This window comes from Sorex fumeus, unplaced genomic scaffold, assembly GCF_029834395.1.
Source record: "Sorex fumeus unplaced genomic scaffold, SorFum_2.1 ptg000029l, whole genome shotgun sequence".
Classification (NCBI taxonomy): domain Eukaryota; kingdom Metazoa; phylum Chordata; class Mammalia; order Eulipotyphla; family Soricidae; genus Sorex; species Sorex fumeus.
Genome location: NW_026606086.1, coordinates 18,575,958 through 18,599,479, shown reverse-complemented (window position 1 = coordinate 18,599,479; position 23,522 = coordinate 18,575,958). Strand labels below are relative to the sequence as shown.

The following is a 23,522-nucleotide window of genomic DNA, read 5'->3' as shown; positions in this document are numbered from 1 at the left end:
GATCTGAGCACAGAAAGAAAAAAGAAAATTAATGACTAACTGGATTTCTGTGGTTCACAAATGACCAACCCTTGTGTTTTTTTGTTCTTTGATTTTTTTACTTTAAAAGACTGCAATAAACTGACCACTAATGGAGCATCATTTTTTGTTTGTTTCTGGCCCACACCTGGCAGTACTTAGGACTTACTTCTAGATCACCCCCGGTGGTACTTGGGGGACCATATGGGATGTGAGGGATCAAACCAGGGTCGGTCACTTGCAAGGCTAGCACCTTATCTGCTGTATAATCTTTCTGGCCCAGTCGCTAATTTTCAGTGATATTTGAATAATTCAATTAATGACAAGACATAATAGAAGCATATGATAAACATTCAGGTGATTACCAAAAATATAGTTTTCCACCTTACATCTCAATAACTGAATGTCATTTCTAGCCTTCTTATGGCGGGCTCAGACCATTAACCTGAGTGTAAATTCTATTTTCAGTCAGTAACTTTAATTACCAATTTGAGGTTAGGCTGATAGCTCAGTGGCCCGGGTGCATACTTTGCAGATGAACTTTCACCAGTACTGCGGGTTTACAGTTAAACTTTAATAGAAACTCAAAACTGGGATGTAGTATGAGGGCTCCTCTGGCCTGTCTGTTTGCAGGGCATCCTGGGAGCTGTGGAGCGTTAAGTTTCACTTCTTCCATGCAGACAGGCGGGAGGTATTTGTGTAGAGGCACTTGTCTTCACCCTAGACAGGTCAGGGCATAGCGCGCTGGGAGGGGTCGTCTGAGATGGGCTCTTCCTTCTACACGGTTGAAGCGGGGAAATCTGGAACAGAGGTGTAGCGTGTATGTTTGAGAACGTGGGTCTGTGTGATTGTGTACGGCCGTGCGTTTGTTTATTGTCTCCGTGTGATTATGCGTGTGTTGGCCCTTCCAAGAGCAGGGACAAGGGAGGTGTTAGAGTACGAGCCTGCTTTCTGCTGGTGGGCGCGTTCTGGGGATTGTAGTGAAAGGCGGGGGAGCTGGAGGGGTGCTGGTGGCATTTTCTCTCATTAAGAGGGTCCGGGGCGTCCCGGGTCAGTAGTTTTGTCAAGGATCGCATCCGCCTTCGTTCGGGAGCGAGGTGCTTTCTGGGAGTGCGTGCCTATGCGCGCGTGTAGCGCCGGCTGTATAACGTAAAGCGGGCGCGGCGCGGCGGGGCCTTCTGGGAAGTGTAGTAAAGTGGCGCGCAGCGGCCACGCAGCCTTGTGGGAAGTGTAGACTCAGAAAGCGTGAGTGGCTGAAAACCCGAGACTTCTGGGAAGTGTAGTCTTCTTTAGGGTGACGCTAGGAGGCGCGGCGATCCCTGGGAAATGTAGTTTACTTTCGGCTGGGTGGAGGCCGTGCAGCCTTGTGGGAAGTGTAGTGCAGCTTAGGGCGGCGCGCTGTAGCCGCGATGCCTTCTGGGAAATGTAGTTGCCTGCGTTCCCTGGTGGCTCTTCTGTAACTGAGTCGGAACCCCCCTGGCCCGACACTCGTGCCGCGTCCCCGCCGCGAGATCTGCATTAGGCCCACGGCTGATGCACCAGAGCCCGCTGGTGGCCACGGCAGTCATTTCTTCCACACTCGGCGATCCCTTGCCCACCGATCGCGGAGGGAAGCGCGGCGCAGTCCCGTTAGGGGCAGACGCGCGGGGCGGGGTGCAGGCTCGCTCCGGTGTGGAGCGCGCGGAGTTGGGGCGGAGTCCGCGGCTCTCTTTCGCTAAGGGTCTCGTTATTTTCTAGTCAGTGTCGCTGTGTCACTCCCTCCGGGTCTCCGCTGCCCCTGCCGTGAGCCATGGCCCAGGTAAGCCAGTCGGTGCGCGCCCGGATTCGCGCTCCAGACCTCCGCCCGCCCAGCCCCGAGCAGCGCCTCCTTGGACATTGGTGCTTCGGCCCGCGAGGGGTCGGGGGCCGCTCTCTCAGGGCCTCACCGTCCCGGGCCATTGACTGTCCGGGGCCTGATCATCCCGGGGCCTCTCTCTCGGGGCCTGACCGTCCCAGGGTGCTCTCTCCCGGGGCCTGACCATCTTCGTGCCTGACCGCTGCGGAGGCTGTTCTCCATGGGGGTCTGCTCTCTCCCGGGTGCCCCGCACGTGCGGCGCTGCGGTAGTCCCTGGGGAAATGTGCGTTGCGGACCGCGGCCGAGCCCCGCAAAAGAAGGAGCTGCGTTGTGCAGTGCCCGGCGTGCCGCAGAGCTTGGGGATGCTGTGGCGGGCGCAGGGCTTGTCATGAAGCGTTCTGGCCCAGAACGGCTCCAGGTTCCTGAGTGGTGAGCACGGAAGGTTCTGGCTTTTGAACTACACCAGGTGATGCACCGTAGGCCAATTTGGTGGGTGGATTGAGCTGGACCCTTCAGAATGCAAACCCTTCACCAACTGAGCATTCAGGTCCCTGTTTTTGCATTCCTCAGGTCTAAGTACTGTTCCACTAGTGCCTCCCCGAAAGGGGCCAGCGCTGTCTCTCCAATTAGTGCCTGTTTTTAGTTCCACTTCTCTGTTATGCTTTGGTTTTCGGGCTGGTGGCAGCAGTGCTCACCTCTGCTCTGTGCCAAGGGGTACTTTCTGGTGGTGCTTAGAGGATCATGCTAGCTCAGTGTTCCAGCTTGAACTCGTACCCTCATTCTTTTTGTCCTGTTTTCCTCCAGACTCAGAGCCTTCCCATGTTTTGCCGGTTAGTCCAGGTTTTACCCATATGTAGATTTTTACTTTAAAATATAGAGTAGGGTCTGGGGAAATGTCTCTAAGGCTTTGCCTGCAGAAAGCATGGATTTGATTCCTCCACTGCATGGTTCCCCAAGCACTATGGAATGATGCCTCCCCACCCTCCCTTTTTTAATGTAAAACCAAGCTATGTATTTGACATATGGTTATGGAAATTACTGCAGGCTTTTGACCTGGGTTGGATCTTCAGCATCCCATATGGTCCCATGAGCACCATCAGGAGTAATTCCTGAGTTCAGAGTCAAAGACACCCCTGATGTCCCCCACCCCGTGGTAATTTTTAAAAACTGCCAAACAGGGGCTTTTCCCCCCTGATCTTCAGGGAAAGAGGGGTATTGTAGTCAATTCCTTCATAGGTTTTTCTGTTCTTTTCTTTGATCTGTGACACTGCTAAAATGGTTCCTATGTTTTACAGTAGCATCCTCAGGAATGGGGAGTACTGTAACAAACTGTAAAGCATGTACCCCATTTCAAGGGTTTTGCTGTTATCTGCTACATTATTTGCAGCATGAAGAAATTCCTGCCAAATCTTAGTCCAGTATTGGGCCAGGGAGATAGTGTACTTTGCATGCTGGAGGTCTGCGTTTGATCCCTGGCACTGCATGATACCTTGAGCACCGCTGGGTGTGTCAATATTATAAATAGATTCTCATTAAGAAACAAACATACAAAACAGGGAGGTGGAAGATGGTAGGTCACTTGGCTTGCATATAGCCAACCCGAGTTCTATCCATGGGACCATATATGGTCTCCTGAGTCAACTAGAAGTAAGCCCTGAGCTTGCCAGATGTGCCCCCCCCCCCCAACATGAAAAGTAAAAAAAAAAATCATACATTGCCTACTTAACACAAAAGAATCATCTTCACTATTCATAAAGTGTCATAAGATCCTAAGGATTTTTACAATTAAAGCTAGGAACCCATTTTACCTGTATGTATAGCCATTTATTTTTCACAAAATTTAAAATTATTTCAGGACAAATAACACATTTTCCCCCCACTTGTACAATGGAACAAGCAAGCCAGGCTCTTAATTATAGTCTTAGTAATACTCAGATTTTTTCCCCCCATATTTGGGTCACACCCAGTGATGCACAGGGGTTACTCCTGGCTCTGCACTCAGGAATTACCCCTGGCGGTGGGAATCAAACCCGGGCTGGCCATGTGCAAAGTAAACACCCTATCTGCTGTGCTATTGCTCCAGCCCCGATTTCTCAGAATTTTGAATGCTACTATGGCTTCCCTCTCCTCCTACCTCATCCCCTCACCCTCCCCAGTGGGACTTATTTCAATCCTTTTTTTTGGGTCACATCTGCTAGTACTCAACCTTACTCCTGGCTCTGTACTCAGGGATCACTCCTGACCGGGCTTGGGGTACCATATAGGGTGCTGGGGCTCAAATCATCTCTAAGGCAAACATCCTATGCACTGTATTGTCACTCCAGTTCCTTATTTCACTCCTTGATCATACTTTTTAGGAAACATGGGCAATGTTTGGCAGTTAACTTTATGTTTTTTCAGGAATCACTGACTTTCAGAGATGTGGCCATTGACTTCTCCCAGGAGGAGTGGGAATGGCTTCAGCCAGCTCAGAGAGATTTGTACAGACATGTAATGTTGGAGAACTATGGCCATTTGATCTCACTAGGTATGTATTCCTCATCTTTTCTAAGTTAGAACTTGTCCTTTATAATGATTATTGTAAATCTTAATTATCTGATTTAATATTACCAAGGAAGTTATTTTATTATTAATATTTTTTCTGGTTTGATTTTCGGGCACACCGGCAGTACTCAGGGCTTGCTCTTGGCTCTGCACTCAGGAATTACTCTTGATGGGCCTCAGGGAACCATTTGGGGTGCCTAGGAACAAATCTGATCTGGCCCTGTCAAGGCAAGCGCCCCTCTCGTTGTACCATCTGGTCCCATTATTAGTAGTTCTTAAGATGGTGATTATAATTTCACCCAATCTTCAGATATCTCTCATATTTATATTTGACATTCTTCTCATGGCCCTTTTCTGAGGAATCAAGAACAGATTTTGAATTTATTTCATTTTCTGCAAACAGGTTTTAACATTTCTAAGCCAGATGTGGTTTCCTTATTGGAGCAAGGAAAAGAGCCCTGGATGGGGAAAGGAGATGTGAGACGAGATCTGTTTTCAGGTGAATGATTCAAATAATGACCATGCTAGTTAGTAAGAAAGCAAACTTGTATATATGTGTGAGAAAGTTTCTCCTTAAGGATACTGAAAGTATAGAGATTGTGAAATTCTGTCTGCTTCTTCCTTAGGGTCTGCTTTATATCTGTTTGCCTAAGTCTCTTTATTTTTTTGGTTTTGAGAACACACTTGGCTATGAGCAGGGCTTACTCTCTGGTCAGTGCTCTGGGTCACTCCTGGTGCTACTAGGGAGACGTATGTGGTGCTAGGTTAAACCAGGATCAGCTACATGTCAGGCAGGCACTTTACCCCTGTACTTCCTCTGACCCTGATTCTCATTCTGACCCCACTTTCTTACAGATAGCTGTGTCTTCTTTTTCCATTGAATTTCATTTTAAACAATTTCCCCCTTCTTTTATTGAATTTGGCATGTTTCTGCCACATAAAAATAATAATTTTTTTCTGGAGTCATACCTGGTGGTGTTCAGGGGCTATACCTAGCTCTGTGCATAGAAGTGACCCCTGACCTCCTTTTTTTTTTTTTGGCTTTTTGGGTCACACCCGGTAATGCACAGTGGTTACTCCTGGCTCATGCACTCAGGAATTACTCCTGGCGGTGCTTAGGGGACCATGTGGAATGCTGGGAATCGAATCCAGGTCGGCCATGTGCAAGTCACATGCCCTACCTGCTGTGCTATCAATCCCACGCCCCTCCCCGCGCCCTCCTTTTAAATGCATTACTTGCACACATGCTTACCATGAGATGACATTCTTATTTAAGGTACACCAGTATGGTTGTGGTGCTTGCTGGGGGTCGGTGTGGTGGGTGCATACACATGTGCTCATCCGGGTTTACATTTTCTGGGAATGGACCTGGTACATCTTTTCTAGTTGTGGTGTATTCCAGGGCTTGCACCTTTTCTGTGCTGCTTACACTCAGTTGTGGTGAGGCTGGAAGTTTCTTGAAGCACTGAGATTGCAAACAGCAGAGGTGCCAAGCTCATGCTCCTATACATATGGGACACTAGGAATCAGAATGCCTGACTACATGTATGTTTGCAAAGCAGGTGCTCAGAGCTTCTGCTCTAGACCTCTAGGCCCTAAAACAAAATTTACTGTTTAATTGAAACACTCATGTAATCACCACACAAATTAATAAGCAGAATACTGTTTCTCCCCATAGAATTCCCCATAATCACCACACAAATTAATAAGCAGAATACTGTTTCTCCCCATAGAATTCTCTAGAAGAATATTAACCTTTGTCAGAATTAACCCTATGTTGACACATAGTAACTACCCAAAGTCTGTAGTTTACATTAGTATGTCTTTGTATTCTTTTTTATAGTTTCCATTTTCTGCTTACATTAGTCATTTTGTAGAAGTTATCAAGTTTTTATACATTGTCAGATTCCTTGCCCTGAGCACCACCTGGTGTGACCCAAAACACACACACACACACAATTTATCTGAAGACCAGGGTTGCCTGGCATTTCTGGGCCCCGGGTTTTATCTCAAGCACTGCATGCCCCCCTGGCTGTGGTCCCACAAAAGTAAAAAGAGTTATTAAAAGTACTTTATAAATTCTGATCTGATAATTACATTATTTCTGCCATATCTAACTCTGGGTGTGATGCTTGCTCAGTATCTTCAAGTGGTATTTTCTTTCTCTTACTGGTAATGCCTGGTAGTTTTTTCTTTGAAAGATAGACTTGATGTATTGGGTAAAGGGATCTGTGGAAAACTGACCCTTAGTAATGCTATGCTAAACTATTGGAGGATGGAATCTGTTACTAGGTTTCAGCCTTGAAGTCAGCCTTCAGGGCTTCGGAGTTTTTTTTTTTTTTTCCCACTTGGTTTGGGCTGACTGACTACAGGTGGGGGTGGATTTTTCTGCTTTAGGTATATTAGGCTCTGGAAAATATTTTCTGCTAAGAGCATGTCTTCTTAATGAAACTAGAATATTTTTTTATGCTTCTAAATGTTTTTTTCCCCTTCCCCTGCTAAAGCACAAGATTTAATGTTTTTCTTATTATGAAGACCTGGTAGTTTCACCTGGAATTCCGTAAAACCTAAAGAAGCGTGGGAGGCTCCCACCATGATTCAAAGTTCCTTTAATATTTAAAAAAAATTTTTAATTTGATAACTGTGAATTACAAAGTTATTCGTGATTAGATTTCAGTTATACAATGTTCCAATACCAATCCCTTCACCAGTGTCCACGTCCCACATTTATTTTTTTTAATTTTAACAGGGGCCTCCCCACTATTGCTTGGAACAAGGGGTTAATTTCGGAGATACTTGGCTGGTGGTGCAGGCTTGATGACGCAGTGCTTGGGCCTGGCAGTGTAGTACTGCTGGGCTACAGGGGTCCTGGAGATCACCAAAGCCACCTCCAGCGCTGCTTGTGGGCCTCTGAGGTCACATAATACCCTGTGGTGCTCAGGGACCTAGGTGAAATGAAGGACAGAGCCCTAGGGCTTCTAGACACAAAGTTTATAAGCCATCCCTTTAAGCTACCTCCCTGGCCCTCTTGCAGTTTTTAACTTGGATTTACCAATATTGAGCCTCCAGCTATTCGACAATTGCAGTTCAGGTTTTCCTACTAGAACACTGATGTGCACTGAGGTTTCTGATCCAGTAACTTGTGATTCTTTATATCCCCATTTCTCTAATTTTGGGGCAGTGATTTGCCCTGTGACCTCATTTCTCTGACAGCTCTAAGAAGAGTTTTGATTTAGTTCACCATTTTATCTGATTGGGTGGCATGGTAGCTTCTAAGATCATTTTTGGTTTTGTGTTTTTGGATACCTTCCAACCTGCACAGGAATCCCAGGGCCCTTCCTTGTGATACTTAGCCAACAGGGTTGCCCGGCATTTCAATACAATTGAGGATTGTAATGGGTAATTAAAAAGGAGTATCTAAGGATGTAGTGCTATAAATTTTAAAAAAATTCTCTTGGTGCTGGGGATTATTCAAGCCAGGGACCTCCAGGGCCAAATGGCTGGCAGTGTTCAGAGACCTCCAGGTCTGTACCCAACAAGGTTTGATCAAACTGGTGTCATCTGCCTGCAAGGCATGCACTTTAATCACCCATATAGTCTCAGCTTCTGAAATCTCTGTAGAACCAGAATTCAGAAGTCTCCCTGTAGTAAGTTACTTGCTCTTGTTCTTTCAAAAAATCTTTTTCTTATATTTGCACTGTGTGTTCCATAGTTCCTTAATAGCCTCTTAAATGATACTAATGGTAGAGGGTGTTTTTTTCCCTTAGAAAATAGTAAATACATTTGAAATTCTTGCTTTGAGTATATTAATTGCTGACTTTCATAGGAATTCTTTGTTAAGAATGAAATTCTTAGTCCTGAATATAGTAGATAAGGCACTTGCCTTGCACATAGCTGACCTGGGTTTGATCCCCAGCACCACATATGGTCTTGGATCCGGGTAGTCAGCTGGGTGTGACCTCCAAACCAAAAACAAAACCAAAAAAAGAAAAAAAGAACAAATTCTTGACTAGTCTGGGGAGCTGGCTTAAAGGTCTAGAGCACGTGTTTTGCATGTAGGATTCCTGATTATATTCCTGGCCCTGCTGATTGCTTTGAGCACAACCAGGAGTTGCCTCCAAGTGTTGTGTAGACCCTTAGTGCCCTTGGGTATGACCCTTCCCCTCAAAATACATCATTATATCCCTCTCGCTTTTTAATAATTATATATGCTTAAGTTATAGGAATTCATGTGGCATCTCTCAAAACAGGTATGGATGTTGAATATAGTGGCAAGAGGTAAGGTGGAGGAATTTTGAGGGAGGAAGGGAGATGTGAGTTCACAAAGTAAAATGAGGGGGGCTGCTGCTGAGATGCGTGTGCATTCGATGGCCCTGAGCTGCCTCCCCAGCTCCCCAGGCCTCCCCAACAGAGACAGAGGAAGACAGGGGACCACAGCCTGATGGTGAAAATGGCCCCTTTTAATGCAGAGCTTCTAGCATACTTATAGAACATCTGAGGGGGCTTGAGGTAGGGATATAGGTGTGGTTGATCATTTACATGGATAAACATTTGGCAGAGGAAATTCTCTTGGGGAGATTAACTCAAGAGGCACTCTGTCTCCCAGGGATATCTACATTACTTTTCTCTTTCCCTCTAGTTGTATATGTTATCAATACTTGCAGTTGTTGGGATACACACAGTAAGAGAAAAACTTAGTTCTCTGGGCTCTGAGAGCAAGCAAGGTTTTTACTGTAAATCCTAAACTAATTCCTCAGACAAGTTCAGCTTGACCTTCCCCTTGGAGGTCCTGTCTCTTAAGTCATAACAGCTTGCGTCAAGATCATGCACTTAAGCTTTCTAGAATGCCCCATTTTGATGCCGGGGTAGCTTTACCACTTGTCCGGGTCCATCCCAGTCCGACTGTGGGACCTCCTTTTTGGCGTGTTAGGTACTATAGCTACTGAAGCCTGAGTCTAGCAATTATGACCAAGTAATTATGCCCAGGAATAGATATATTTCAGAGTCAGTCAAATCCCAAATATTAGGAGCATAGCCTTAACGATCTTTCTGTGCTTAACTAAACAACATTGCTCTATAGTAAAATATAAAAAGGCTATAGGCCCAGGAGACTGGCTGTCACGCCCACAATTTGCCTCCGGGTGCCATCTTAGCGCACCAGCAGCCCTGGCCCAGAGACTCCCAATTGAATCACCCAGAGATGTCTTTAGAATCCAATCATTTACAATCTAGAAATTTACATTTACAGTCATGGCCATGTGAGCTCTCATTACACTCAAAATGAGCAATGGAAGATAAATGATCTAGGATCTGCCCCTGACAGGTAGGCTTGAATGGTAGTGGGAAATTTTGAGCAAAACGTAATGCCCAAAATTAGAATATCGGGGAAATTGTCTGTCGTAGAGGCAGTGTGAGGACTGGAGTGTGGAAAACGTGCACTGGTAGAGGGATGGGTGTTCCATCATTGTATGGCTGAATCTCAAACATGAAAGCTTTGTAACTCTATCTCATGGTGATACAATTAAAAAAAAAGTTATGTGGAGTTCATGCCCAATTCAATCAGCTTAATCAATGGCTGAACAAATAGCAGTACTTCTACATTATTAAAAAAATAAAAAGGGTTATAGGGGAAATAGAAAAGTAAGTACCAATACACAACACTTCAAATACAAAGCAGTACAAATACAAAGTTCAGATTACCAGAAAGTTTTGGCTTATAAGTAATCAAGATCGAATTGGGGAACTGTTATAATAAGAGGTAAAATACAAAGGAAAGGTTAAAGATAACTTTAACCAAATTAGGGATTTTAGCAAGAACATGGTAAGATTCTCTGGGAGGGGGAAAGGATGTAATTCACTGATGAAGCCTATGGGAGATAAGGGAAAAACATAATAGTATTCTGTTCACCTTGAATCTAGTGTTATTAGTTGTATGTTTTTACTCTTGTTCTAAGAAAACATAGGGCTAATAGTAAGTGAAATATCTTGCAGTTAACTTCAACAGCTTTGTGTGTGTGTTGGCGGGAGGGTGGAGCCAGAATTAAACCTGTAGCCTTACATGCATGGCAAGTATTCTATCACTAAACTACATCTCAGCCCTCAGTATTTTTTTTTCTTTTGCTTTTTGGGTCACACCCAGCCATGCTCAGGGGTTACTCCTGGCTTTGCACTCAGGAATCACCCCTGGTGGTGCTCGGGGGACCATATGGGATGCTGGGAATCGAACCCGGGTCGGCCGCGTGCAAGGCAAACGCCCTACCCGCTGTGCTATTGCTGCAGCCCCAGCCCTCAGTATTTTTCTGATATCATTAAATGGCAGGTTCAGCTGGTAGACGATATTTCAATTTCCAACTAGAAAGATTATCTGTTGCAGTGTATTTTTATATTTCATTTCTGACCGTTTATATTTTTTACTCTAAGTTCAGTCTGTATCTGACATATTTTTTCTGTGTTCTCTTTATCCTTTTTTTTTTTTTTTTGAGTGTTGGGTAGTAAGCCACAGCTGACTGCTCAGGCCCCATTTATAATCTTAGCACCTGAAGAGATTACTCGGTTTATATCCCCAGTCCTCTTACTTAAATGCTCAACATATATATATATATATATATATATATATATATATATATGTCACTGTCACTGTCCTCCTGTTGTTCATTGATTTTGCTTGAGCGGGCCTAGTAATGTCTTCATTGGAGACTTTGTTGTTACTGTGTTTGGCATATCGAATACATCACGGGTACCTTGCCAGGCTCTGCCGTGCGGGCGAGATACTCCCAGTAGCCTGCCGGGCTCTCCGAGAGGGGCGGAGGAATCGAACTCAGGTTGGCCATGTTGGCTGCGTGCAAGGCAAACGCCCTACCGCTGTGCTATCGCTCCAGTCCATATATATATATGGAGTTGATATATAGAAGAGGTAGAAAAGGAATTTAAATTTTCCCTTTATTGAGATAATTTTCTTTTGTTTGTTTTTTGGGCCATACCCACTGGTGATCAGAAACTAATCCTAGCTTGATGATCAGGGATTGCTCCTGACTATGCTCAGAGAACTGTGTGGTGCTGGAGATTAAACCCAGGATTCCTATATGCAAACTTGTGCTTAGCCTGTTGAACTGTCTCCTTGGGCCCTATCCTGATCTTTTATTTTTATGTGCCTACCACATAAATAAAGATCTTGGGTAGTTACTTAGATAGGTATTAAAAATATGAAGTCTGGGTGTGAGGGTGATCTGGCTACAATATATGTCACCCCATTGACCGCCATGGTTGACTCAGCTGATCTGGCTGCTAGGTGGGATACCCCTTCCTCCCTCATCACTCCATGTGTGTCCCTCTTGAAGCCGTGTGCTCAGTTGAAGAGGACGGCCTTCCCCAAATAGACTCGGACCGGTCTTTGGTCAAGGATATACGAGTAGCTCTGCTCCCCTGCTAGAACCTCCAGACAAGCTCTCAAGGTCCATTTGTGGGGGAACGTAGGGTACTCATGCTTCCAAGACACCAGGCACATCCAGATAAGGCGGTGCACATGGCAGTCCGCCTTTCTTAAAAAAAAAAAAGTCTATTTACTTGTTTCTAGAAGCTTAGTCAGTGATAATAAAAAACAGTATTCTACAAAAACAATATATGTCAATTGTGTTTTGGAGAAAAATGAATTTTTTAGTGTATTATTTAGATGCAATTTAGTTTAATTTAATTTTTTTTCTTTTTGGGTCACACCCAGCGTTGCACAAGGGTTACTTATGGCTCATGTACTCAGGAATTACTCCTGGCGGTGCTTAGGGGACCATATGGGATGCTGGGAATCAAACCTGGGTCGGCTGCGTTCAAGGCAAATGCACTATCCACTGTGCTATCTCTCCAGCCCCCTAGATGCAATTTTTTATTTATTTATTTATTTTAAATTTACTTATTTTTATTTATTTTACCTTTTTTTAACCTAAATATATTTTAAGGGAAAAAATCCTAACAAATGACTTAGATTTGTCATATATTAACACAATTTTTTTTTGTAGGAGTACTGCTATTTATTCAGCCACTGATTAGCTGATTGAATTGTGCATGAACTCCACCTTTATTTTTCCATTTTTTATAATTTTATTTATTGAATCACCGTGAGAGCAGTTACAAAGCTTTTGGGTCTAAGTCTCAGTCATACAATGAAACACCCGTACCTTCACCAGTGCCCATTCTCCACCACCAAAAATCCCAGTATACCCCCATCCCACACCCTCCCTCTGCCTGTGGGGCAGATGATTTCCACATTACTCTCTTCTACTTTGATCACGTTCACTATTTCGACACCAGACCCACCATTATTTGAGATTTTACCCCAACACTCAGATCTGCTGAAAAGGCAACAATAGACAATTAGTGTTCTATTGCTGGTTATGAATAACATATGATGTCGTGTGGCTGTAGTAGGGCCATGTGGTTTTGAAATTCTGAAATTTTAACACTTAAATCTGGAGGGATTTCTGCCAAAAGCCACTGGGTTTCGAGATCTGCTCCTGAGTCTCTGGGATCATGGCCGTTGAGCAGCTTGATGAGGAGCCAGAGAGGCCGTTCGTGGGTGATGATTTGGGGTCTCGTTGGGGTGGGGAGGACAGGCCCGGCTCCACCCCCCCGCCCCCCATCCCGTGAGGCCCAACAAGTTTCGTCACTGCGGGCCCAAGCCTGACTGTCCAATGGCCTCTGGAGGATGACAGCCACCAAGTCGCCAAGAGGGAGCAGGCGGAGGGACAACACCCTTTCCTCCCTGTGGTGGCCCGGCGACAGTAACGTACTGTGGAATCCGGATGCATTTCTGCCAAAAGCCACTGGGTTTTGAGATGTGTTTCTGAGTCTCTGGGATCATGGCCGTTAAGCAGCTTGATCAGGAGCCAGAGAGGCCATTCGTGGGCGATGACGTGGGGTCTCGTTGGGGTGGGGAGGACAAGTCCGGCTCCACCCCCATCCTGTGAGGCCCTGTGTGTCTCGTCACTGGGGGCCCAAATGTGACTATCCAGTGGCCTCAGACGGATGGTGGCCACTGGGCCGCCAGGGGGAACAGGCCAAGGCACGAAACCTACTCCCACCTGGGTTGGCCCAGCACCGGTAGCCTACTGCAGAGACCAGACGCATTTCTACCTAAAGCCATTGGGTTCTAAGATTCGTTTCTGAGTCTCTGGGATCATGTCCATTAAGCAGTTCAATCAGGAACCAAAGAGGCCTTGCCTCCAATTATATAGCTGAGCCGGAGGTGGTTTGTGGGTATGTTTCCCACATACCTAACTTTTGGCCGTTTACTTTCTTGGTAAACTTTGCCCCAAGTTTTTGGGGTCTGGCCAAAGGCACAGCAGCAATTTTGGGGTATCTGGAAGTCTGAAGGCACCATGAGGCTGCTGATGCACTCGCCTCACAGGTACAGATTGACCTGCTGGCGGCACCATACCCCCAACTAGATGCAATTTTAAACTATAGAAAAATTACAAGAATACTAGAAAAAGGGACTAAGAAAATAGTTCAGAGGATTCCCCAAATTCAATTCCTGGTGTCTCATGGTTCCACAAGCTTAGCCAGGTAACCCTGGTGCCTGCTGGCAGCGCTGCACTAATTTGGTCTGTTTGGTCTGCACAGTCCGGCTGAGTGTCACCAGGAATGGACCCAGGAGCCCCTAAGCACTGGCCAGTAGATCTCTTAAAAGGAAGAAAAAAATTACAAACCCAGAACAATACAGAAAATACATATTCTCTATTTATAATCACCTATTGGTAGCACTGTAGCACTGTCCTTCCATTTTTCATCAATTTGCTCGAGCAGGCACCAGTAACATCTCCATTGTGCGACTTGTTGTTACTGTTTTTGGCATATCGAATATGCCACGGGGAGCTTGCCAGCTATGCCCTGTGGGTGGGATACTCTTGGTAGCTTGCTGTGCTCTCCAAGAGGGATGGAGGAATTGAAACCAGGTTGTCCCTGTGCAAGGCAAATGTCCTACCCGCTGTGCTATTGCTCCAGCCTCTAGGATCTTATTTTTATAAGAACATTTTCAATAGCAAATAGAACTTGTTTGATTTTTTCTAATCATTAAATCTTTAATTAGTAACATTATTTTTTAATTTTCTTTCACCTTTTCACTTGTATGTATTATCCTAAATATGATGTTCATTTTCATTTACTTATATACATTAAAAACCATTTTGATCTTTCAAAACCTATTTTTGGGGTTTTTTATTGGGGGTAGGGGCAGTGATGTCCAGGGGTTACTTCAGGCTCTGCACTCAGGAATTACTTAGTGCTTGAAGGACTATTTGGGATGCTGGGGATCAATCCGAGATTGGCTGCATTCAAGGGAAGTGCCTTATCCTGCTGACCCCAAGACCATTTTAATTAACAAAAAATTTGGGGGTTTATATGACACTAAAAATTCCTTTTAAGCTGCCATGCCAAAGAGATACAAAATTAAGTCTTCTAAATGGTATTGCAAAAAATTTTGAGTTATTTTCTTTTTTTCTATCTTTTTTTTTTGATTTTTGGGTCTCACCCAGCGATGTTCAGGGGTTACTCCTGGTGGTGCTTGGGGGACCATATGGGATGCTGGGAATTGAACTCAGGTTGGCTGCATGAAGGCAAATGCCCTACCTGCTGTGCTATCGCTCAGCCCCTGAGGCATTTTCTTATACAATGTTGCATACTGAATATGAAAACTGTGGAAGCATATTTGAATCACAGAGGATAATACCCATCTTTTGTTAATGCAAAGGTATTAAATAATATATATAGTAAGAAAAAAGTTATCAAAATGTAATTTTGGTCTGGAGTGATACTACATCAGGATGGGTGTCTGCCTGCATGCAGTTTACCTGGGTTCAATATCCTGCACCCCATATGGTCCCCTGGATACAGAGTTAGGAGTAAGCCGTAAGTTTGTATTATAAGCTTAATTATCTATTGGTAGTATTTGAAAGTAACATGAACATTTGAAAATATGTTGTATATGTTATGGCCTTTTATCTTGACATTACTCTATATAATATGCAAAAAGTCCATTACTCTAATGTACATTAAATACGTTACATTAATCCACATTTTCCAAGAAAAGGATATGAGAAGATTTCTCTTCTTCTTTCCCTTTATAATTGTGAGTTTGTAATTCAGCTGCAATGCTTGATTGTGGTATGCAGAAGATTGCACACACTTTGTTATGATATTGAAATTGTACATGGCATGTGAAGCAGTGCCTGGGATTAAATTTGTGGCCTTGTAGGCAGGCACTCGATAGTGAACTAGCCATCTTTTTTGGGGGGGCGGGGGTCACACCTGGCAATGCTGAGGGCTCTGCACTCAGGAATTAGTTTTGACAGTGCTCTGGGGACCATATGGGTTGCTGGGGATGAACCTGGGTTAGCCACGTGCAAGGCAAATGTTCTACCCACTGTACTATCATTCTGGCCCTCTTGAAATATTTATAATGTCAAAATTTTATTATACTGGATCAAGGGAGATGACTGAAAGCTGGAGTTCATGTTTGTTTCATGCTTGTCTTTTTCTTTTCTTTTTTTTTGATGGGTGGCACTCTAGAACATTGTTGATCTGGGGACAGGAGATCACTCTTGTCAAGATGGGCTGCATGTCCCAGTGCTTGGATTCAGTGATGCTCAGGGACCTCTAGGGCTATGTCCAGTGATGCTGGTGTGGAACATGCAGTGCTGGAGATCAAATGGGTGCCTGTGCCTCTGCATACTAAGCTCTTTCCATGGGCCCTCTAGTGAATGCTCTACATGCAGAAGCCCTGGGTTCAAACCCCACCACTGCAGCATCCCCTGAATTTTCACTTATAAGTTTACAACATGTATGTGTAGGAAAGAAGACAAATACAGCTTAGTATAGTTTGTGTTTTAGGCATCCATTAGGGTCTCAGAATGTATCCCCTGAAGATAATTGGGAGATACTGTAGTATAAAATTCTCTTTGACAGAATAATAGGGGACCTTGCTCATATTTAGCATAGAGAAAAGGAAAGCTGTGTTCATCTGTCAAAGATAATCTGGTGGGGGCTGGAGAGATAGCACAGCGGGTAGGGCATTTGCCTTGCACGTGGCCGAAACGGGTTCTATTCCCAGCATTCCATATGGTCCACTGAGCACCGCCAGGAGTAACTCCTGAGTGCAGAGCCAGGAGTAACCCCTGTGCATCACTGGGTGTGACCCAAAAAAGCAAATAATAATAATAATAATAATAATAATAATAATAATAGTCTGGTGACCATACTGTTAAACTAAATTTGATCTTCGATAATAGTTTGTAAAATAGAATTCAGTGAGGATAATAGGAACCATTTTGGATTTTGGACCACACCAGTGGTGCTCAGGAGCTTTTCCTGTGTTTGTGCTTGGGTGTTGCTCTTGGTGGTGCACAGGGGACCATGCAATGCAATGTTCAAACCTGGGCCTCCTGTCTGAAAGACCATGCTTCTGTGCTCTGGCTTATCTCACTCTGTCCAGCCCCAGAAGCTGTTCCTTCCTCCCCAAGTGAATTCCTACTTACTTGTATACTGAATAATCTCTTTAAAATGTTTCAAAACTTCTGTCATTGTGGTATCTCAGTGGGACCTGAGCAGCACATCTTTATTGGTAGCATTATGAAACTGCTAAAAAAAATGGGAAGACTACCTGTCTTGGCTTTCTGATAATTCTTTTCTTCATCGTCAATAAAAGCCATTTTCCTTACTCTGATGTTTTCTGATATACTATATATGCTGCTTAGATTTCGGAGTTGTATGTGATAATTACACAGTGTTCTGCTGTCCTGTCACTGTCCTGTCCTCCTGTTGTTTATCAATTTTGCTCAAGCGGACCCAGTAACATTGTGAGACTTGTTACTGTGTTTGGCATATCAAATACATCATGGGTAGCTTGCCAGGTTTTGCTGTGTGTGTGAGATACTCTTGGTAGCTTGCTGGGCTCTCCGAGGGGGTAAAGGAATCAAACTCGAACTCGGGTTGATGGCCGCATGCAAGGCAAATGCCCTACCTGCTGTGCTGTTGCTCCAGCCCTAGTTTTCTGCTAAGACTTGTAATTGTTAATTCATTGGAAAGGGGAGGAATGGCTTTCATCAATACAGAAAACCATACATCTGCTTCTTTGTTTGATTTTCAGAGTCAAATGGTACAGTCAAAGAGTTTTCTCCAAAAAATGTCACATATGAAGTTGCATCATCCCACAATTTATTAATGGAAAGAATTTTAAGTGGAGGCCCTGCATATTCCAATTTTAAAGGAGGCTGGAAGTGTGAGGATAACACTGAGATGAAAGGAAGTAAAGGATCTATCAGACAAGTGACAGTCGCTCTTCCAAAATCCTTATCTCAGCGAATGAGTATCAGTACTGTGGAGAGGCCGTATGGATGTCATGAATGTGGAAAATCGTTCAGTCGGCGCTTTTCCCTTGTCTTACATCAGAGAACTCATACTGGTGAGAAACCCTATGTATGTAAGGAGTGTGGCAAAACCTTTAGCCAGATATCGAACCTTGTGAAACATCAAATGATACATACTGGAAAGAAACCCCATGAGTGTAAGGACTGTAATAAAACATTCAGTTACCTTTCATTTCTCATTGAACACCAAAGAACACATACTGGGGAGAAACCTTATGAATGTGCTGAATGTGGAAAGGCATTTAGCCGTGCCTCAAACCTCACTCGACATCAGAGAATTCATGTGGGAAAGAAACAGCATGTTTGTAGGAAATGTGGGAAAGCCTTCAATAGTGGCTCAGAACTTATTCGTCATCAGATTACTCATACTGGAGAGAAACCTTATGAATGCATTGAATGTGGAAAGGCATTTCGCCGTTCGTCACACCTTACTCGACATCAAAGCATCCATACCACCAAAACCTCTTATGAATGTAGTGAGTGTAAAAAAGCTTTCCGTTGCCATTCATTCCTTCTTAAACATCAAAGAATTCATGCTGGAGAAAAACTCTATGAATGTGATGAATGTGGTAAAGTTTTCACATGGCATGCATCTCTTACACAGCATATGAAAATTCATACTGGAGAAAAACCCTATTCTTGTACTGAATGTGACAAAACATTTAGTCGGAGCTTTTCCCTTATTCTACATCAGATCACACATACCGGTGAAAAGCCCTATCTATGTAAAGTATGCAATAAATCTTTCAGCTGGAGCTCAAACCTTGCTAAACATCAGAGAATACATACCTTGGAGAACTATGAATATGAAAATTCATTTAATTACCATGCATTCCTTACTGAACACCAGAGAATTCATGCCATAGAGAAAATCTAACAAAATATGGATATTTATATACATATATACATGTGTGTATATATATGTATGTGTATGTGTGTATATATATGTGTATATATATGCATATATTTTAACCACATCTGGCAGTGCTCAGGGGCTAATCTTGGCTCTGTGCTCAGGACTTACTCTTGGCTTTTTGCTTGGGGGACTATATGTGGTGCCAGGGATGGAATCTGGGGTCAGCCACATGTAAGGCAAGTGCTTTGCTTCTTATATTCTCTCCCATCCAGTTCTGAGTTTTGGTTTTGGTTTTGGTTTTTGGGTCATACTCAGCAGTGCTCAGGGCTTACTTCTGGCTCTGTGCTCAGGGCTTACTCTTAGAAAGCTTGGGGGACCATATGGGATGCTGGGTCAGCGACATGCAAGTCTGCAGTATTATCATTCATGACCCCAGTGTGGATTTTAAAAGTTCCTTAATTTGACGTCAGAGAACTGATGGTAAGAAGCCTTATGTAAATGTATTGAATGTGAAGATATGTGAATCATATCTTATTTAACATTCTGGAGAAAATTCAAGGAATATGTAAGCCATGAATAGCTTTGATTGTTATTTTTGGTAATACCAGAAGATAAAAATCAGTTGGTATTGATAAGATTCCTCATCTGATAGGCTTCCCATAATCTCTATTTGTGAAAAAATTTTTTTCAGTACCATAGATCTTAACCAGGGTGTCACATGTGCCAGGCAAGAACTCTACTACTGAGCTACATCTCTGCTCTACATTTGTAAAATTTTACCAGGAAAAGATACATGTCAAATTGGAGATGAGTCCTCATTGAGTATCTAGGCTTAATCAGGACAAAATGCATGGGAAAGGATGTACATTTTCGTGGACATCAGAAAATTTAAACTGAAGCAAAGTTATGCTAATTGATTGGTAATACCTTCTTGTACCATGCAATATTTATTAACAATGTAAAAAACTTAGGAGAAAAAGATAACTGCAATATTTTAGCCCTGCAGAAGTTGTACCAGACAAAAACTTAACTTTGTGTGTAATGAATGTGACATAATCTTCCAGTTTTGAAGAGTACTGAAAGGTATCTGTACGGGAAAGTTTTTTTGTCCTTTAAAGGATTTTTTATATTGAGCATATTCAAGGAAGATATGAATAAATCTAGCTTTATAGTAAGTGGTATTTCTTGAGTTTTTTCCCATAAAGTATGTGTGATTCTGAAAATACAACTACTTAAGATATTGATACCAGTAATGAAGGGTAGCAGACTTCTGTAGGAGCTTATATACACAAAATTATAGAAACATTTTAGATATCTTATAGTTTTAACTTTGAGACAATTTGAATGTTAGGTAATGTTATCTGTCAGGTTCCTGGTCAGTCAACCCTGGCAAACTGGAGTATGATCCCCCAAGTCACTGAACTTACTCCCTATAGGAGAGGGAGTGGGATGGACAGAAGCCTCTGCCCTGGCCTCCTGCGTACCATGGGCCCCCGCCACCACGAGAAAGAACCACACAGAGAAGAGGGAAAGCTGGAGGTCAAGCAGCTCTCCGTTTATTAGCTCTCACACAGGGGTATTTATACATACATATCCAAGGGCAGTGCATACAGCTCGGCACAGGCGCAGTACAGATGTTAGTTAATGATTTACATTTCCCGCCTTCAGGGCTGGGTGTGTTACACGGGCAGATGGTAAGGGTACATCCTACATCCCGTTATCCTCTCAACCAGAGTGCCTTTCTGGATGGAGTGCTGGCCCAAGGCCCTGGGCCCCCGTGAACAGAGCCAGCACCTGTTTCCAAGAGCAGGGAATTTGGCCAGGGTCTCAGGCAAACTGCCAAGACCCCAACAGTTCTCCTTTAGCTTTTAATCTGAGTACACATTTCTTACTAGTTCTTAAATGAGAGGTACATCACAGGAAGATGCCCAGGTAATTTACTTCTTTTGTGTACAGTGAGAACATCGGTAAGCATGAATCTGCTCTGGCATCCGCTTTCCAGCTGATGGCTTATACAATAAAACTGAGCTTGTTTTGATCCAGTAGTTAAGAGATTTTCTGTTTTGGTGGCACACCCAGCTGTGCCCAGGGACTACTCCTGGTATTGCTCAGGGTCATACTGTCAGTGCTCAAGGAACTATGCAGAGTTGGGCGGAGAACCTGGACCTGCCACATGTGCTATTACTGCAGAGCAGCAATCTTATAGAAAGAAATAGGTACTGTGGATAAATTGACTTTATTGATCATTGATATTGTGGGAACTGTTTTAAGGATTTGTAAAAGGTGTTCTTTATTTTTTTTAAATTTATTTTTAATTTCATTGAATCACCATGAGAAAGTTACAAAGCTTTCATGTTTGGGTTACTATCACACAATGATTAAACACCTATCCCATCCACCAGTACACATCCCCCGCCACCAATATCCCCAGCATACCCCCCTTCCCCACCCCCACCCCCGCCTCCATGGCAGACAATATTCCCCATACTTTCTCTGTACTTTTAGGCATTATGATTTGCAATACAGACACTGAGAGGTCATCATGTTTGGTCCATTATCCACTTTCGACATATATGTCCCATCCCGACTAATTCCTCCAGCCATCATTTTCTTAGTGATCCCTTCTCTATTCCATCTGCCTTCTCCTCTCCACTCATGAAGCAGGCTTCCAGCTATGGGGCAATCCTCCTGGCCCTTGTATCTACTGTCCTTGGGTGTCAGCCTCATGTTATGCTATTCTATACTCCACAAATGAGTGCAGTCTTTCTATGTCCATCCCTCTTTTTCTGACTCATTTCACTTAGTGTGACACTTTCCATATCTGTCCACTTCTAAGCAAATTTCATGACTTCATCTCTCCTAACGGCTGCATAGTATTCCATTGTGTAGATCTACCAAAGTCTCTTTAACCAGTCATCTGTTCTAGGGCACTTGGGTTGTTTTCGATTTTTGCTATTGTGAACAATGCTACAATGAACATATAGGTATCACTGTATCACTGTCATCCCATTGATCGTTGAATTACTCAAGTGGGCAGCAGTAATGTCTCTATTACTCCCAGCCCTGAGATTTTAGTAGCTGCTTCTTACTCGTCTTTTCCCAATGATTGGAGGCTCTTTCAGGGTCAGGGGAATGAGATATATTGTCGTTACTGTGTTTGGCATATCAGATATGCCACGGGGAACTTGTGAGGCTCTGCCCTTGCCGGCGGGATACTCTCGGTAGCTTGTCAGGCTCTCTGAGAAGCATAAATGGGTAGGAGGTGTCTTATAATTCGGAAAGCGTCCTGGAGCATGGCAGTGGTTGGGCAGTGGAGGTCCGCTGCCAGGGCTGGGTCCCTTGGGGTGGGGAGGGCTCTCCCCCGCCCCATAGTCTAGTGTAGAATCTGGTGGCATGATTCTGGGAGCCTCCATTTATACTCCCATCTGGGAAGAGCATCCATGAGTTCTGGAGTTGTTCTCATCGGCCACCCTCCAGAACTCACGGATGCCCCTCCCACACGGTAGTTTAAAAGGAGGCTCCCAGAACCATGCCACCGGACCCCACACCAGGCTGTGGGGTGGGTGGGAGCCCTCCCCATCCCAAGGGACCCAGCCCTGGCAGCCGACCTCTACTGCCTAACCACCGCCACACTCTAGGCCGCTTTCTGGATGCTTAGGCCAAGCTTCACGCAAGAATGAAGTCCCACGGAACCCAGATAATGCGGAACATATAGATGTCATTTCTACTGTGACAGATGTCATTTCTACTGTGTTGTTTTTGCATCCTCGGGACATATTCCCGAAGTGGTATTGCGGGGTCATATGGAAGCTTAATTTCTAGTTTTTGAAGGACCGTCCATATTGTTTTAAAAGGTATAAAAGGTGTTCTTATGTATCTTGTTTCATAGTCATTTTAAGGAGGTGGAAGTCAGAGAGAAGAATTTCATGATCCCTTTGTGGTTCCTGGAACAGGAGAGGGTTTTGCATAAGTGGGCAGCTTGTGGTTCAGTTTCCCATAGTACTGCTCTAATGATACAGCAGACTCAATGGTAATGTAGTGGTCTTGACAGGTTCCAGCAGAAGAATCATAGCACAGACATCTAGGCTTTGGATGTAAGGCCATACCTTCTCTTCTGTGATTGTTTTATTACTGGATTGTGCCTAGTGTCAGGATACATGGCAATAGGTCAGGAGACTGTATTATCCAATCTTCTCATCATGAACTAGGTTATTGGATATCTACACAAAGCATTATAGTATAAAATGGGAAAGATACAAAATAGGGATCATGAGATCTCATGCAATAAAACTACATGAGGAAAAGGGTTTAGACTTCAAGAAAATTTGTTTGTCTCTTTTTCCCTCAAACTCTACTTTTAGCCCTATGGGAAAATTTTCTTGGTAAATTTACAGAAGAAAAAGTAACAGGTTGATGGAGGGATTTTATTTTGGGGTGAGAGCATCCAAAGTGGTGTTCAGGAGCCTGGGGGCCTGTCCTGACCATTCTTGGTCAACCCAACTGGCAGTTGGGTGTGAGGGCACAAGCATGCAGTGTTGCTCAAGCCCTACTATGCTGAGGATTACCCATTTATGGTTTGGGTCTCTTGTACCATATCTGGTGGTATTAAGGTGTCTGTGGGACTGCGTCTGATGATCCTCAGGGAGGCATATGGTGCTGGGATTGAAACAGAGTTGACCACATACAAGGCATGTACCTTAACTTTACATGCCTTTACTTTCTGCTCTGTATGGTGGGATTTTTCTTATGTGTGCCACCAAGCAGTTTATGGCTTCTTACATGTTAATACATTCAGGGATTGCAATACAAATTTTATAAGAAGGGGTAGGGGAAGTAGCTCAAATAATAGAGCATATGC

At 43.8% G+C, this 23,522-nt stretch overlaps 1 protein-coding gene across 3 annotated transcripts in view; it reads left to right on the top strand.

Moving 5' to 3' along the window:
• Positions 1-1,735: 1,735 nt before the first annotated feature.
• Positions 1,736-23,522, top strand: part of ZNF140 (zinc finger protein 140) — a 36,553-nt gene continuing 14,766 nt past the window's right edge. For 2 of the 3 annotated variants that reach the window (XM_056115557.1, XM_056115555.1), the window contains exons 1-4: positions 1,736-1,816; positions 4,253-4,379; positions 4,800-4,895; positions 17,529-17,843. In XM_056115557.1, the coding sequence (XP_055971532.1) occupies positions 1,808-1,816; positions 4,253-4,379; positions 4,800-4,895; positions 17,529-17,843 (547 nt within the window). In that variant the 5' untranslated portion in view covers positions 1,736-1,807. Of the gene's footprint in view, positions 1,817-4,252; positions 4,380-4,799; positions 4,896-17,528; positions 18,691-23,522 lie in introns of those variants that run through there. The other variant, XM_056115554.1, reaches the window with a different exon arrangement.